We start from the raw sequence: 17962 nt of genomic DNA on the forward strand, positions 1-17962 counted from the left end.
GTATTTTGTGCTTGTAAATTTATGAGAGCATGTGGTCACTCACCATTTCACAGTACTCAAAGACAAGCAAGAAGGGAATGGCCTCAATACACTGTCCCAGGCATTGGAGGATGTTTGGGTGCTGCAGCACTCTGTATGGACAGAATAATATAAAGCCTGTCAATACTGATGGTAATGATACTGCAATAAACATCATTAAATAATATCTGTGAGATCTGAGAGAAGATCAAGTCTGATGCAATGTGTAAGAGGAAAGGTAGAGGGTGCTGCTAACATTATGGTGATGTCATATATAGCTATTTTTGTCCACATCTGTGTGCATGTCCTTCCACGCACACATTTCTAAAAATGTAAACTTAAGTAACATAAAACACAATCAATAATCTATCAAATATTAAATATTTTAATTATAGATCAGCTGTTGAAAGCTGAAAAATAATAAAGTCTTCAATCACCGCACAAAAAAAAAACCTGTTTACCTGTATGGATCCCCCTGCTGCAGGAAATCATTCTGCTCCTTGGCGCTTGCATTAGCTTTTAACTCCTTCACCACCACTCTGGCACCACCTGGATCTGTGTAGATTTCACTCAGAAGGACCTGGTGACACATTAAGATACTTTAAATGGGATACAGAGACAAAGCTATAACTGCATTTATGCTTCTACGTATCAAATGTTAAATAGATTTCAAAAACTGCAAGGGATAAAGAGAAACACATTTGAAAAAGAAGAAATGGACAGGTTGAGGATTATTATCGCAGAGCATATTCACTTATCTACTTTAACATGAGTGGCAGAATAAGCAGTAAAAACAGCTGAGAGTATGTGCATGGACCTTCAGCTATAACAGATTAAGAGCATATATCCAGCCTGCGGCACAGATGATGCAGTCAGCCTCCCTCAATACTATCTAGTTAAATGTCATACAGAATCAATGTATTAAGCCAAATATTACCCTAAATTAACCATTTCTGATTTGATTTGTTATTGTTTGAGACTATGCAAAACTTTCACATTAAAGAAAACCAGTCTTACCTGTCCAAACCAGCCGTTGCCGATCTCCTGGATGTAACTCAGACTGTGACGTGCTACCTGGAAGCCCGCGGATCCTTCTGTGAAATCAAACACAAAACAATATTAATTAAGACTGTGCTAATTAATGAACAAATTTCACCTAGAGTCTGGAAAGGTTATATTTTTTGCTCATAATTAGAAAAAGGTCCATCTAAACCTCAGATTTATTTAAATCAACAGAAAACTACAAGGCAATTTTAAAAATGGGGTGACAGAAACTTGACTCAACAGACTTGAATAATATCAGGTAGTGCACATTTCTTAATATCCCAATCAGATGTGTTCTCATTGTGGAATGACCCGATTACCCTATTACTATAAAAGGCATTTCACAATGAGAGCTCACAAAATACATCAATCTTCCGTGTACAGTATGTTTCCTAAATACTTAGTATTAAAAACTCTCTATATTTATCATTTATATCTCAGGATTCTAAATATATATGGAAAATAAAAAGACAAAGACAGAAGAAAACTCAGACTACAGGAAGAAACTAAGACTGAAATCAAGCCATTCAAAAACATTAGCAATGTGTTATCTGCCAGAAATATTGATTTATCAGTACATGTAAATTCTAAATATCTGAAACAGTTTCAGTAATGTTCCTCAGCATCGATACACCGGTGACAGCTGTGTTAAGGTTTGTCATTCTGCTGTTTTTTCTCTGGTAACCAGAACAATTGTTGTCGTTAGTTGCTTGTTATAGCTGTGCTATATTTATTATTTCATAAAAATTTTAACTTGCATAAACTCGATGTCAATTTTTTCATTGTGGTATGAAGATGGTATCCCTATCGGGTTTTTTTAAGGTACTGTGTTGTAAGTTAGAAATGTCAGTATCCTAACAACACTAATTATTTTTACATTTATGTACAATATAGTGTACGATATGTACTCACACATTGGAGGCAATTAATTTATGTTTTGACATACAGTATAAATGTTTTTGTTTCTGATAGTGCATGTGTCGAACCTGTGATGTGGACAGGAGGTTGGAGGTGGGGGGGTCCAGGCAGGGCCACAGGGGACACAGCAAGGGTGTACACCTCTGCTGGGGACTGCATAGAGGGTGTGTCCTCTGCCGGTGGTGTGAAGTCAATCTCATCTTCAAAGTGGTCCTCAAACTCCTGCAACAACAAAAAAAGAGCGTAAATAAAAAGACTTGAGCAAGATACCGCAGTGCATATCTTTCACAACAGAAGCTAAATTTACAGATGCTGTCCATTACAATCCATCCCCGCTTCATGTATTCATTAGGTGTGGCCAGCACGGGGAGCAGGTGGAGCTGTGTCTGTCTGGCTACCTGCCCGCCAGGACTCTCACCTTAAAGTTGATCTCCCTTTCCTTGCAGCAGGTCACACAGTTCACTAGCAACACCACCAAGGCCACAAGCGCCGTCAGTGACACTGCCAGGGACAGGTAGAGAGACGCAGACAATGTGTCCCCTGTGCTTCCACCTGAAATGAGGGAAAACAGACAGAAAAAATGTTGAATTATTCACATTTATAGCTGCATGTCAAAATTAATATAGAAGAGAATAAAAGTTGGCACCTAAAAGCTTTGTTACAAGCACAAACATAAGCATGCTTGGCATTATTCTGTGCACCAAGGGCTCTTCTTCTAAATCTACCCACAACAAAGGTACATTTAAGCTTGACAACAAAAATAAACTACAGAGTGCTCTTAATATGCAACATCCAAAGCTCTCTTTAATAAGCAACTCCACTGCAGTGCAACACTGTGCAAGACATAACATGATTTTGATGCATAAAAATGTCAAAACAGTGATTTTTTTTTTCCAGTTCTGCAAACATGACGTGACAATTGTGACTCTTCGAACCACACCACCCAACCTCCACCCCTCATCAGCCATTCAGAGAGACAGTTGTGGGCTTATCCAGCTGATGGTGCAGCAGTGGTGACAGCAGGTGTTATTCTGCGCCGGTGAGAATGCTGCTGGCCCAGCAGTTCGAGTGTCAGGGCTGACAGCAGCCTTGAGAACCCACCCACTGCGCTGCTCAGCTGCTGCTCTCACTACACTGATGCTGACCAACATTTATACGGCTGAGGCTTTCCATTTTAGTGCAACCGATTTCCAATGTAGTGCAGCATCTTTGCTCTGGGGACTGCTTAACATACAGAACACATTAACTATTAAAGGCCAGATTCATTGCAGCCCCTGTAGCTTGTTTCTATGACAATTAAAACATCTGCTGTCACAAAAAGATTTTCTTTATAATACATATACCAAGCGGTTTTTCTTTGCGTTACACTCTCAGACTGCAGTGTGTACTGTTGTCACAGATAAAGCAGTAGAACACCAGGCGCAGTGAAAGCGAAACTTAGGCGTTCATTGTGCTGGATCTAAAAGTTTGCATTCACTCACTATGCACTCTGCTTCTCCTCTCATCCATCAATCTGATCAGCTATGACCAGATCAACTGATCAATTATCCACATCATGACTCAAACTGCTGCTGAGGGATAAAGATAACTCAAATTTTTTTTAAAAAATGACCAACAAAACAGCAAAAGTTAAGAGAGGGGACAGAGAATGTCACAGTGACACATATACACACAAGATAAAATACAGATTGTTTCCACAAAGGTAGAATTGGTAAATGATGTTCCTGGATTGGAAGCCCACAAAGATGGTCATATGTATAACCAACATACATAAAAAATGTGTGCAATTCTTACAAAAGCTCAACATTTTATTGGCAGTGAGTGCAAGTCTGTCACCTTGTTCTATCAACACACGTCCACCTCGTCCTCTCATGTCCCAAATGTCACTGCTCATTTCTAACTGCTCATTTGAAAGGTGCCACTTCTGTCGGTTGTAGTCACAGCTGTAGGTGAGTGAACAGCCACAAGATGTTCAGGTTAAACCTTTACACTTAAAGCTCACGTGTATTTTTGTAGATGTCATTTTGTTCTATCAGTGTCAGTCAGAAACGGTGATAAACGTCGTCTGGGAGTCTGACTGAATGCAAGTGCATAATTTGCTTGACTCATTTCATAATTTTTCTGTCATATCACATTATGGTAAATGTAAACATAATCTTGGCCCACTACATCATACATTCCTGATGTGTTTATGTGTGTGTGAGTGTGTGCTGACAGAATAGTACGAATTTGTGCCCACATTCTCCCTCCTGTGTTTATTCAGTCTCCCACTGGTTGTAACTTGTCAGGTACATCCTGTCTGCTAGAGGGAGAATCAACACCTACTGAGTCTCCTTCTGCTGAACTACAAATTCCTGACAGTTGAAGGCGGGTGCTGAATCCATCCAGACTACAAACCTTCATCTGGTTGGTTTCACATCAGTTCATGAGGGATTTAAAGAACATACTGCAATATAAACAGACAGACTTTTGGAATAAACGAGAAACCAGATTAAAGACATTAAGATGCTTTATTTGGGGGAAAAAAGTAGGTCCCTCTCCATTTTTACAATATATAAACTATGCTTTTTAAGAAAGTACAATGTTGTTATGTGGACTGTGCAAGCAAAGCTTCTCCACATCTGATCCAAGTGACATAATTTGGAGTTGGCTACAGCCCTAGTTATGCATACTGTTGTTGTTTGCCAACAGAAGAAAAACAGATTTCATTATTTTTCTAAGAAGCCAATGTAGATGCATGTTGTTTTCACACATAAACAATGCTTTTAGATTTGTCCATATGGAAATGGCCTTAACCAATGACCATACCATTTTTAAGGATGACAAAGTAGTACAGTTGGACAATGTTCTTGGAAAGAACCAAGTTAACTGATCTCGCATCAAGTCCTGCCTTTCCCCATGTTCATAAATAAATCATTGTAATTGACTTAATGTAAGAACTTGTAGAGGCTGAAAGGTAGTCTAACAACAGGCTGAACAGTGATGTTACGACATGTCAGGTCTGGTCTGATGGATCAGCTGTGCATCCAGACAGCACAACCCATCAGAGGGTAGATGAGACGAGCAGCAATCACTTTATCTCCTTGGGGAGCATGAGATATGATCCAAAGTGTCAGCCATGATTGAGATTCATTTCATGTCTACCACAGCACTACGCTGACAAAAATAGAAAGGATTGCTCAATCTGGTCTCTTTACTTGTGATCAAAATATGATCACAACTCCAGATCCTCCTCAGTCAAAGACACCACAGTTAACTTTGTCTTTAGGCAAAGTAAAATGAGATACAGTGTGATCAAAAATGTAAATAGTTTAAATACCTGATATTTTATACATTTCTAAATGATAGCCATTTCCACAGGATAACTTCTACAAATCTCTCCTCAATACTAAAGATTGCAAAAGAGAAACAGTGTCTGCGGTTAAATATTAATGAGAAGAGGAATTAAAGATTAAATAGGTCCATCACCAGTACGCAGGCTGAGAGGATGTAGCTCTAAAGGGAGATTTATTTACAACTGTTAAAGCTGTTTCCACCTGGTAATGTATCATATACATCAGAAAGGAGGTGATGGGCTTTGTTAAGTTTTAGGGCCCTGAAAAAAACACAGCTGAAAGTTGGCTGTCGGTGAGCATCTGTCGCCTTGTCACTGCGATGCATCCCACATTTTTGGCACTAGTCAACCCTTGTTTGATTTTTTTTAATCGGCCAATTCAGCATATTGAATCGGCTGCCCGTCAATGAGTGACATCACTCCGATTGGCAGTTCAGCTCAGAGCACAAGAGGAGAAACAGAAGTAAGGAATGCAAACAAATGGCTAAAAACAAGAGAGCGTGAGATTGAAACAAATGTGCTTCATTCTGTAAAATCATTTTTTTAGCCATCGAGCTCTGTAGCAGAAACGGATCCTAACTGTATGTTATTATTCGCTAGAATAAAGTCAATATCATATCAGGTTGTGTTGTTGATGTGCCAACTGGATAACTAGCATCTCAAATCCATAGTCATATGCCATAGTTTAGTGTATATAAATAACAAAGCACATTTAGGTTTAAATCACTATTTGGAGACCTGTTAGTTGAACTGGTGAAGTACAGAGCTGCAGGCACTCTACAGTTAAGGTAAACATCAACCCTATAAACTTTTACAACATAATACATGCATTACTGTATTATTTCCATATCATGCAACAGCTCACTCTCCCCACCACTACACCCATGTGGACACCACCACACTTCATACCGAGACAGGGAACCCCCAACTGGGATGTCTCCCACTATAACCCTTTTTAAACAGAGATTGCGCTATAGGGCCGCTACTAAGTTCCTTCTTAAAGCCTCCCTTGCATCATGCCAGTGCGGAGCCAAAAGAGGCGTGATGAAGGTGAAATTTTTTCCCAAATGCATCAGCCTCTTTTGTGACATATAACAAATGCATTGGCAGCGCTTTTTAAGCAATAATATTGGCATAACATGGCAACAACAATCATTTAACATTCCTGTTATATGGCGGTCGATGTCATCCTCCCCCCTGAATCTCATTGTTTTTCCCAAATTTGCAGACATTTTTGGCCGCTGTTTCTCTTCTTTGTATTAGCTGCTAACTGCTACTAGCAGCTTTGTAAATCTCTCGTGGTGGGTCGCACTCATAACACACATCAAAACGCTACACCAGTCCTGCCCTTGATACCATCCTGCTGGCTGTCATGTTTATACAGACACTGTTTCAGCGCTGTTACTACCTCCATGCCGCCTTAAAAGCTAAACAACTCTGCCCCCCCCCCATTCCACCATTGTACCTCATATACAAAACGGCGAGGCGGCATAATGGTACAATATTCCCTCCTTTAACAGGCAGTGTAAAAGCAGCTTATGACACATAAAAGCGAGATTGAAAAATTGAAGATCATCTTCCAAAGTTTAAGGTATCTTAGGAAGCTACATGTCCATCAGATTATACCAGTATCAGCCTGATTCCTGCATACCACCATCCGGATATGAATTACATGTGTCTCTCATCATTCTTGACTGGCAAAAATTTCCATTATCATAAATCTGAGTAAGCTAATGTTAAACCAAAACTTAAGCCCTGTCTCAATGAGATCCAAAATAAGCCACATGGGCCTATTTTTCACAAAACACTTCCATTTACAACCATAAATTACTAAATGATCATCTGTCGTTGGCAGGAGCAGACATTCAGAGAGAATCTCAAATGGCTTTAATAGAGCTTAACTTCACAACAATCCTGGGAAAAACATTTGGCTATAACAAGCCAAGCAAGCAGATTTTTTTAAATACAAACAGCCGCTGTCTGTTTCGGCCGAGCAACAGGGTGCCGGTCAGTGCAGGACCCCCAGAGAGGCTGCAGCAGCAGTCAGATAGAAAAAAAACAGGAGCTGGGTCACGGCAGCTCTACATGGGATCAGTTCTCCTCGGTTAGGCCTTATCTGAGTCATGGGTTCATATTATGACTTGGCAGGCCCCACCAAATGACTCAACTGGTTTTTGGGACCAATACGGCAGGGAGCTGCCAGGTCTTATTTCGGTTCCACTGCATATTTCAGTAGGCATTCACGCAGAGGAGGAGCTGACCCATTTTCGCAGATTTCACCCACCAGCGTGCACAACAGTGGATGTCTGTACTTTTAGTTGCACAGAGGATGAGGGATGGCATTGTCTTGCTGACATGTTTGGATTTCGCTAACATTTGTCTGGCTGTTAAAATAGGAAGCACTAAGCCACATCAATCAAATGAAGAGCTAATATTTATAGCTGCCTTTGCAAGGATCTATATTTGCAAGATTGTGTTCAATCTAGGGATGCACGATAATATCTAAACATCAATGAGTATTAGCAGATAACAGCTTTAAAATTAAAGATGAGAATCAGCCCAAAATGAACTTTTCTGGCAATATGACAGGATGAAAAGATGACGTTTTAACTAAGCAACTTTATTTCTCTGAAATAGATCAGATTTGCCCTGGTTTTGACTATTGTCAGGACTGTCTTATGGAGAGAATCATCCTGGCTTGTTAAAGCGGGAGGAGTTTTACAGTTCGTTTAAAATTTGTTACATATAAATAAACATGGCATATTTTACATTAAAGCAGTTTTATTGCTTTGCTCAGTGAATGTGTTCATTTTGAAAATTATTGTATGTTATGTCTGCATCTGCCATCTGTGGGCCATCACGATGAGAGCAGGCATAATATGTAAATTCCAATAAAGGAGAGACTTGATGTTCTCTGCAATTAGATGAAGAACATTTGTGCATGTATCATTTTTTGCATAGGCTAAAATGAGTCAAAAAATGTAGGCATATTAGATGGCTGCAACGATTCAATGTTTTTGTCATTTTCAGTTATAAATCAGCAATATCTTATCTGTTAAAACAACAAAAGACAACACAACCTAGTTGTAAAAAGCAGCGTACACTACCCTTAAGTCTTGCATGATAATGCAACAATACACCGATCTGGATCGATTCAAGGATCAAAAATTCAAAAAAGTGAAAGCATTGATACATATCAACACCTTTAAGAAATGCCTTCATTTTGAAACTGCACCTGTGTCAACATTTCCGTCTACGTGCACATCCTTCCTAAACATTCAAAGACTGCTATGTCAAGCACCAGGCAGATAATGACGGTAGCCAAAAGATTCAATCACAGATGTGTGCAAAACTTAAGCGATAGTTTCAAAATGTCAATAAAACACAGCTGCGAAATGGCCGTGTTTCCACTGAATGATGTTATGTGACTTCTACTCTCGTGCTCACATTCCAAGAAGCATGGTGAAGGATGTTCAAAACATTAGCAGGTTTATTTCTATTGCAGCCACCGCACTAGCCGTCATTATTTCCAATCGAAGGCAACATAGACATGTTGTGCTAGCAATAATGGAAAGGCAAGTCCCTTGTCCGTGGGAGCGGCCACCTATGAGGGATTTCTGGGTGATGATAGTCCACAATTTCACAGAACAATTGTTGATTCAATACTTCCAGATAATCAGCTAGATTTTTGATGAGTTATGCGACTCAATAACACCTCCTCTAGTGCCTGCTACATCATACCCGCTGGAGCCAGTTCCTACCGACAAACACATAGCCATTGCATCAAGAGACCTATAAAAGCCCCTCAAAAAGTGTTTCCATTGCAGTTTTGCTAAACATGGCTTTTGTCAAATCGCCTGAAATACCATCTCATAGAAACATAAAAACTTTTTTGCAATGTATCCATTACGTGTATTTTATATTTGTAATTTCAATTTGCACAATTTGAGGGTTAATGGAAACCTGGCTAGTGAGGGCAGTTAGTGATATTGTCTTATATTGATAACTGACCCTTGAATTGACACGAATCCAAATCATATCCTGGCAGACTTTGTGTAATATTAATTTTGGTATCCAATGAATCAATATAATATCATATTGTGATGAAACTTGTGGTTCACACCCCCAGTAATCTCTGCATCACTGAGCAATGTGCTGGAAGGTTACGGCCAACGTCCACCTTGACAAACAGACTAGACATGCCACTATCACCTGGCTGTTACTACAGTTAAAACATTGATGCTTCCTTTAAAGCTTACCTATCTACCTTTCCCAATGTTTGATGTGTGTAAACACGGCACGCATCACTTGAAGACTGGCTTTGCAAGTAACTTTCCAGTCACTGTTCTTACATGTATGATCTCAGCCAAGACCCATGACCTTAATCAAAACAGTATTACTGCACATCTGTAAAAACTGGAAAATTAAGACTGGGTAAGTGGAGCAAAGAGCACGTTGCTATGTAATAAAAGCATAAAATGCACGCTCATATTGCCACATGACTTTCTCATATGCTGGATTATGATAAGCAAACAACAGTGTTGCTAATCATTGACTGGTGCTGATAAGATGGGAATGTGTTACAGTTACATATTACCGATCCTCAATGGAGCATTTACACGTCTGCATCTCTTTATTTCTTACAAGGAGGTAGGTTTACTGAGCTTTTCTGAGCTGCAAAAAGAGTGAATACACAGAAACCATCCCCTTGTCTCTAGGTGACTATGTTGTATCCGTAATATTAAGGGTTGCAAAAAGTGATATTTTTGTAGTTGATTCATTCTTTCACTATCAATTGCAAAACTGCAATCTTATGTAGTATCACACAGCATCGAAAGGCAAACAACTGGAATTGAATTGTTTCATAGAATAAATGTCCCTGTCTCTGCAAATGTGTAACACAGGCATGTGAAAACAGTTTTCAACCATGAACACACTTTCATTCATCCTAAAATAATTAAATGATCACACCAAAGACAAAATATGCGATGTCAGCAGAATGAAACCGCTATTATCAACATAAAAGAGGTTATTCCAGGTTCACTTCACAACAAAAAAACAGTGTTTCCATGCTGGTAGGCCAACATCCAGTCTATTGTCCCATAAACTTGGTTAAATGTCAATGACTGGACCAACCCAACTGACAAATTAACATCTCTGTACCTGAAGATACAATAAACTGTGCTGTGTTAACCCAGGCACGTCACTGCTACTCCGTGGTTAACTAATCCGTGTTAAATATAACACTTATTAACCCAGGCCAGGTTAAAAAGTGTTTCCTGAGTTTTGGTAGAGGAAAAATGTGAGAATTGTGTTATCAGTTTGCTATTAGCAGAGTCGTGACGATGACATGATGTAACTATAAGCATTATTCAAAGCTTCACCAGTCCATAGTAACTGCTAAACAGAAATGGTTACTATGATTTTATCAGTGTCAATAAACAATATTCAGTTCGTTCAAATATCCATAACAGTCTTCACTGGTTAGCATCAAGCTGTTGTGTTGTTAGCTTTTAGCTGCTGATTAGCAACAACTACCCCAGCCAGCGAATATTAGCTAACAGAAACATCTGCTAACTAAGCAGCTGGGTGGACAGGAGTTTTAGTGAATGAACAAACACTCGTTTAGCACTGTATCAGCTTACAGTCAGCTGTCTCACCTGATTTGTGAGGATACTGAAGAGGGGCACCTTCAGACAGCCAAAACGCCGACAGGAAAATCCCACTGGCCATCAACAAAACATATCCATGGCGGCTCTCCATCCTCCTAGCTTAGCTAACAAAATGTTAGCTAGTTGGAATCGTCGTCCTAAACAATAAATGGCTGATTTAATACTAAGTGGCGTGTTTCAACCATTGATAATCAGCTTAACGTCAGCGTTGGGCTACATAAACAAGCATTTTTTTCTGTCTGTTAAACGTTAGCTACTTACTGTTAGCCCGCTAACTAGCTTCAGCTAGCATGTTAATGCTAACAGTTTCAGCTGACGACAGCAACTACGAAATGTAGTGTTCCGTTGTCCATAGAGACAAAAGCAGCGATCACCTTTCACGACCTATCATATTTGTTATGTGTACATTCTAGTTATTAAATGAACCTAGCTAAACGAAATAAATCAATAGCCCTGACTATCATGAAACACCTCCCCTCCACAGCGCCATGTTCCTGTACAACGTCACATCACGGAATGAGGCGTAAATCCGCAAATGATTGACAAGTTATCCAGCCAATCACAACGAAGAATTCCCTTGCGTTTAACGCGCAGAGCCAATCAGCTTCGAGCTTTATTATCAGTCACTTAAATCCAGTGCTTTGTATCAAAGCTGAAGAAAGCTTTTTTCATACAGTCACTCGCCAACCATGTGAGCAGCGTAATAGAGATTGGGAAAGGCGACCAGTCTGTAATAAATGTTTATTTTTGGGTTTACGGCCAACCATAAACTGTCAAGCAGCATTTAACAGGTGGACAGGGTAATTTGACTGGTGTGCTTACGCTGGCTCAAGCATTTCTTGAGGATTTATGTTTTATTGTCTTTCTTATGTCCTCTGATATTCCATTTTATATTCTGTTATTAAATACTCACAGCCAAACAAAAAAATCAAACTTTTTTTTTTAATCACAATAGCTACAAATGTTGAGAAGATGGTCTTGAAAACACAAGATGGCATGTGTTATGAAGACAGCCGCACCTCCATGCATCTGTTTTTACTTAAAGAAAATATCACTGCAATTATTGTAATGCTCTGTGTATGCTTTTTAACATTATAAAAACACTTGTTTATTCTTGGTTATACACATTTGTTGATGTCAGTTTGCCTACTCTGTCTCGATATGAAACCTTATGTATCGACATGTGTGCAGGCTTTTTGTCTCAGAGATTGTATTATTCAGACCCTGACCAATCCTGAGCTGAGCTCAGTCTGGTTTTCATCCAGACTGTGGAGCCACTGCTGCTCAAGTTTGTTTGTGGGTACAGTCGCTTGATGTTTATGTTTTTTATATGAACTTGAATAATGTAGTGTTGTGTATTTCCAGTTGTTTTTTTTAATCATATTTATTGTATCTTTTGTATTTATGTATAAAGACTATTGTCTGATGTTATGTGGTACACTACATACCTTTATCTATATCCATAATAAAGTAATAACAATTATTATTATTATTATTATTTTTAATAGTAGTAGTAGTAGTAGTAGTGGTGGTAGTAGTAATTATATCTAAAACTCACAACATAACAGTTGTTATTCATGTATCTTATTGCACTTCTTTGGTAATTAATTGAGAAAAATATTTACTAAATTAAATACACATAGTTGATCCCTTAATGTCATTTGCTTAAATGCTCTGCATTACTTGAGTTCAGATGCTTCTGTTTTATATTATCATTCCTTACCAATAATTCCTTACAAAACTTTTTTTAAAAAATGAACCTTTCTTTTTCTGTAAATGTAAAGCACATTGGGTTTCTTTGTAATGAAATGTGCTCTCATTAAAGTTGCCTTGCCTTGCCTAATAATAAAATGAACAATAGTAAAGCCATTAGTTGCTGTAGCAATAGCAATAAAAGAAGTACTATAACACAAATATCATATTTTCAAAAATATGGAGACTCGTAAAAATGCATGTTTATTCATGATTATCAGATGGAAGTGTGTTTATTTTTCCCGTATTTGTTTTTTCTTATGCCTGCAAGTTTGCACAACAATATGAGTGAGAAAATTATCTGCTCTGATTAACTGATGAAGGAGGAGGAGGCATTCTGTGGCGTGGGGGAAATCTCCCTGGGTTTGAGGACAGATACGTCAGGTTGCTTCTTGCGCTCCGGATCACGAAGCTGCAAGAGAGTGTTGGTGGCTTATAAGCACAAAGCAAGAGAAGCACAGATCTGCACATCACAGGCTCAGAGAGTGCAAACCTCACCCGAAGCACGGTGAGTACCAAGGTTTTTTCTTGCAAATTCATGTATGCCAATGTTTGTGTGACGATAGCTGGCAGTTCTTTGTGTGTTTGTGCCTTGGAGCATCTCAGGTCTTTTATTTTAAATAAAGAGGGCATTAAAATAAAAACATAGGGCATTCAACCCTCTTTGTGTTTGCTCCTGCAAGTTGCAACAACTTTGATTTTGTGAAACAAAGCTTGGGTCATCACAGAATTCTCATATGAATTAAACTATGTCATAAGATGTATGTATATGTGTTTCTTTATCTGAGATAATGCAGTTATATATTTTGTTAATCTAGTTGTCTCATTGTCAAAATGACACAACCCCACTGATTAAAGACCCAACTCAGCACCTTGTTTTTGACAGTGCTGGTGTAAGGAAGACAGTCCAACAGAGGAATGATTTTGGTCAATATATCCACAAATTTTAATCTGACAGAGACTGTAATCTGACAGCAGAAAACACCTGCACCAGTTTCATTTACTGTCACTTTGCGTTTCCTTTGTGCGTGTGTGTTTGCACCCCTCAGGCAGCTACAGAGGACCATGGCATTTGCAGGGATGCTGAGCGACGAGGACATCAAGGCTGCAGTCCAGGCTTGTCAAGGTGAGTCAGACGGCTCACACACACTCACACGCATGCAAGGGAGACACACACTTTGCAAGCATCTAATGATTAACGCAAGAACACATAACACAAAGTGAATATGAATCCTCTCACATATTGCACAGAGAGAGAGAGACTGTTAAACCCACTCCCACAAGGGATACCTGCATGATGTGTTTTTCACAGTGGGGACAGGGAGCCTGCAGGTAACCTGGCAGCCATGTGGCAGGAGAGCAGTCACCACCCAGATACCAAAGTGTTTATGTTGAGACGACCAAATCACATACAGCCCCTCACATCCCAGAGCACTTAATCATTTATCTCTAGCAATTATGTTTGCATGACAAAGCAGACACAGCTCAGCCCCTCAGATGAAAACCAAATGTCAGCGCTTATATGCCCTTTATTAAAAAACCCACTCTGGTGGCAATGTTTTAAGCAAAATAACATTCAAACTTTGTATTTTTTTTCATGCATTAATAAAAGGAGGTAACATGATATAATTTATTTGAAGTGATGATAAACTGATAAAATTGGGTATGGCAGAAAAATCACTTTAGGGTTAAAATTTTCTTCCATTATTGTAAGATTTCATTTTAAAATCTGTGTGGAAATCTTATAATTTCTCATATTAGCTGCAAATCGTATTCATCGGATCATTTTCAATTACATCCTAGATGGGATTTTCCACATTGAACAGCTTGATAAATAAGGGGCTTTTAACATTTAGGTTTGCATTCGGCCCATGGGCGAAATTCTGCGTGCTTTGACTGTTTCAATGGCATAATGACATAGCCTATAATGGTATAAGACAGTGATGCGCTACAGGGTGTATATCGGTAAATGTCATCAGTTGAAGAATGAAAGTCATCTGAGCGAATGAGTTAATGCGACATCCCTATTCAGTGCCTCGCCATTCTTGCTTTCTTGTCATTCTGGGATCGACCTCTCACTCCCACATCTGTCTGCCTCTTTTGCTCTCTTCGTCTCTCTCTTTCTGCCTCTGTAGCTCCAGGCACATTCAACTTCAAGTCATTCTTTGCACAAGTGGGACTGACTGGCTCGTCTGAGGCAGAAGGGAAAAAAGTGTTTACAGTGTTGGACCAGGACAGGAGTGGATACATTGAGGAGGAGGAGCTCAAGTAAGTGTTTGTCTTTGTGCATGTGTGCTACATCTGTGTTGTAACTCCCTTGTGATGGCCCACAGGCAGAGGTCAGTGTATGAATGGAGCAGCATTACTGCTGTGAATGAACTCAGTAATACATGAAGGGGAGGGCTGGCGAGTGAGTGATGGGGAGGGGGATAGAAACTGCTAAGAAAGGCCTAAAGGGGGAGAAAATGGCATCAGAAAAGATAACGTCTATGATGATATAAGTTTGAACTTATCACTGGTATTTTTTGTGCACCCATCAGACTGTTCCTTCAGAATTTCTCTCCGGGGGCGAGGGAGCTGACTGTGGCTGAGACCAAGGCTCTGATGGCTGCAGGCGATAAGGACGGAGATGGCAAGATTGGGATGGAAGGTGTGAGCATGTAAAACATCTAAAAAAAACTGTCAGCAGATGAGATAGGGAGCTGTGTGTGCAGGGGAGCTGTCCATTACTTAGTGCTGAAATTGCAGTCCATAAAAAGCACATACAAGACCACTATAAAAGTATGCATAGATTAATTTGATGTTTGTTTAGTCATCATGCTTCTCCATAATGCTGTATGACACTGGCTGCTTGCCTGAGGAAATATGTCGAATCTCTACCTAAAGCCATTGTTTCTTTTTCTCCTCCACAGAGTTCTGTGATATCCTGAAATAAAGAGAAGACACATCTCTGACCATGACTGTCTTTCCCTATTTTAAGATAAAGGGTTTCGTATGGAAATCCTGGTTTTCCAGATTGTTTGATGCAAAGACCAGAAACTTCGGATATTCTCTACCTGCCTGCTGCTCTCCCTGTTTATGTGATACAGTAATGCGTAAGATGTTTGGTGGACAGTCAGCTGAGGCTGGATATTGGTTGTATGTGTGTTTAATTAAACGGATACCTGGAATGAGTTAATAAATGTTTTGGAGATGTGACATCACTGTTTGCTGGTGTATTTTTTTAATCTGCCTTTTATAGCTAATGTATTAAGTGTCTAAAATAGGCCTTAACATTTCATTAATGCTTTCTGTAATGGCTTACATAATAACAGGTGAAAATATACAGCTTAAAATGACGATTGCCTTTCTCAAGTTTATGCACAAAAACTAGAATCAAACAGGAAATATTATGATAAAGTATACTGAGTGCCTGGAGTTGGAGCTGACCCTGGCTCAGACCCAGGAGCTCAAAGTGTTAGGGGGCCATCCTAGCCTTCACATGCAAAATGTCACTTGAAGAGACACGTACTGACATGGGGGTGACTCGATGCGTCCACAAAGAGGCCCAGAAAGACTACTGAGATATACCAGCAGCTGCGAAGAGACACAAAGAGACTCAAAAAAGCGACGTACAGGTGGAACAATACCACAAAAAGACAAAATGCCTTCAAAGACACGCAAAGCGACTACAAAGAAACTCAAAAATGAGTACAAAGACAAAAAACATGACTAAAAAAGACACAAAATAACTAAAAAGAAACACAAAATGACTACAAAGAGACTTAAAATGACTACAAATAGATGTAAACAACTACAAGATACAAAAAGACTACTTACAAAACAACTACAAAGAGAAATAAACAACTATAAAGAGACTCAAAATGTCTAAATGATTGCAAAGAAACACAAAACAGCTAAAAAGAGCCTAAAAATGTATATAAAGAGTGCAGAGAAACTACAAAAAGACTCAAAATGATCACTTAGAGCCTCTCATGGAAGTGCCTTGGTGATTGATGTTAGCAACAATGCACAGTCATTGGCATAACTTCACAGAATCACACTCTGATTCACTGCTGCAGTGTTTCAGAACCACTCAGAGTCCAATTTCACCACTTTTGAGAAAATAACTTATTTTAAATTGGTGGAATTTTGCATTTTAAATGAATGTGACCCCCCCCCCCTCAAAATTCTCCACATTTTCTTTATTAGGATCATTACTGCCTTCTGCTGGACAGATTTCAAATTCTTGTAGACCCAGGTAGGAATGTCTACCATAATTATGATGAAATACTTTTGATTTGTATTTTTTTTTTGTTACAAAACGGATATGCCTGAGACTGAGGTTTAAATGACCTAAAGGTTAATAGTCTAGTGTTCAAATTCAATGAAGAGGTCCTAAAGGCCACAAAAACACAGTCACATCTGGCTGACAAAAACACTGAGTAAAGGGTGTTTATGTTTGGATCAATAAAGTTATTAATATGTGATGAAAATTGAGCTGAACTTTGTGTTACAGCAGCGCATCACAGCAAAATGAGCTGTCAAATATTGCCAACGCGTTCACGTGTTCACGCATGCAATCATCGAGCACGCAAAAATAATCTGGATGATTGGTGCGTCCTACTAAGGACAGGAACACGGTGGTGGTAGGCCCCAGGCGCTTGCTGTCCCGGTCTGTCCCTTGAGTTTAAGTGAACCACATGCAAACATACGTACTTTTAGCTATAATGTCACAGGACAGCAGATACCTGTCATCTGAGACCATCTCATGGAGGTGGTGCAACTCCCAATGCTTCAGATGCATGAGCCTGACTCAATTTAGCTATAATGACCTCATGATGAAATTAATGATATATTGAAAATAAAAAGCAATTTAATTCTGAGCATACAGTGCAGAAATGATATCAAATGTAGTTGGTTTTATTGAAGATAAAATATGTCATAAAGTAAAGCTCTATTATGTTGTATAGAAAGCATTTTAGATAATTAACATACACAAATTTAAAGTCGAAGCAGTCCATCACATAGGGCCTCAATAATCATATATGAGGAGATAAAACGCAACAGTGTTTTTGAGGTCAGTATCGAAGCAAAACCTCCACATCCATTGAGTGGCTTCTTATATTTCATCTTAATGAACTAAGCCCGCGAATTCAACATTTCCCCTGTTCATTAAGAAAGTGAACAGCTGTTAGAACTGGCAGCGACTCCATGCTGATTCACTGACTCCAGATAAGTTAGG

The 17962-nt window shown here is 39.2% G+C and overlaps 2 protein-coding genes across 3 annotated transcripts in view; one reads left to right on the top strand and one right to left on the bottom strand.

The window, feature by feature from the left end:
- lmtk2 (lemur tail kinase 2) overlaps nucleotides 1-11487 on the bottom strand; it is a 31404-nt gene extending 19917 nt beyond the window's left edge. The window contains exons 1-7 of one of the 2 annotated variants that reach the window (XM_042504367.2): nucleotides 11248-11487; nucleotides 10975-11123; nucleotides 2399-2532; nucleotides 2049-2202; nucleotides 1036-1112; nucleotides 480-598; nucleotides 44-131 (exon numbers count right to left, since the gene is read on the bottom strand). In XM_042504367.2, the coding sequence (XP_042360301.2) occupies nucleotides 44-131; nucleotides 480-598; nucleotides 1036-1112; nucleotides 2049-2202; nucleotides 2399-2532; nucleotides 10975-11077 (675 nt within the window). In that variant the 5' untranslated portion in view covers nucleotides 11078-11123; nucleotides 11248-11487. Of the gene's footprint in view, nucleotides 1-43; nucleotides 132-479; nucleotides 599-1035; nucleotides 1113-2048; nucleotides 2203-2398; nucleotides 2533-10974 lie in introns of both variants that reach the window. The other variant, XM_042504366.2, reaches the window with a different exon arrangement.
- A 1606-nt stretch (nucleotides 11488-13093) lies between these two features.
- On the top strand, nucleotides 13094-15936 carry LOC121956501 (parvalbumin beta). Its single transcript, XM_042504753.2, has 5 exons — nucleotides 13094-13246; nucleotides 13788-13864; nucleotides 14874-15006; nucleotides 15279-15388; nucleotides 15651-15936. Exons 2-5 carry the CDS (start codon nucleotides 13804-13806, stop codon nucleotides 15671-15673), a joined length of 327 nt encoding a protein of 108 aa, XP_042360687.1. The 5' UTR covers nucleotides 13094-13246; nucleotides 13788-13803; the 3' UTR covers nucleotides 15674-15936.
- The last annotated feature ends 2026 nt before the right edge of the window (nucleotides 15937-17962 follow it).

Source organism: Plectropomus leopardus, chromosome 18 (assembly GCF_026936395.1).
Source record: "Plectropomus leopardus strain MGB_pleo_1.0 chromosome 18, ASM2693639v1, whole genome shotgun sequence".
NCBI lineage: Eukaryota > Metazoa > Chordata > Actinopteri > Perciformes > Serranidae > Plectropomus > Plectropomus leopardus.

Bases quoted from the DNA above. Each gene is read 5' to 3' on its own strand.
- LOC121956501 (XM_042504753.2), top strand. From the start codon at position 13,804: ATGGCATTTGCAGGGATGCTGAGCGACGAGGACATCAAGGCTGCAGTC. The intron at 15,007-15,278 runs GTAAGTGTTTGT...TGCACCCATCAG, and splicing joins ATTGAGGAGGAGGAGCTCAA to ACTGTTCCTTCAGAATTTCT. The intron at 15,389-15,650 runs GTGTGAGCATGT...TCTCCTCCACAG, and splicing joins TGGCAAGATTGGGATGGAAG to AGTTCTGTGATATCCTGAAA.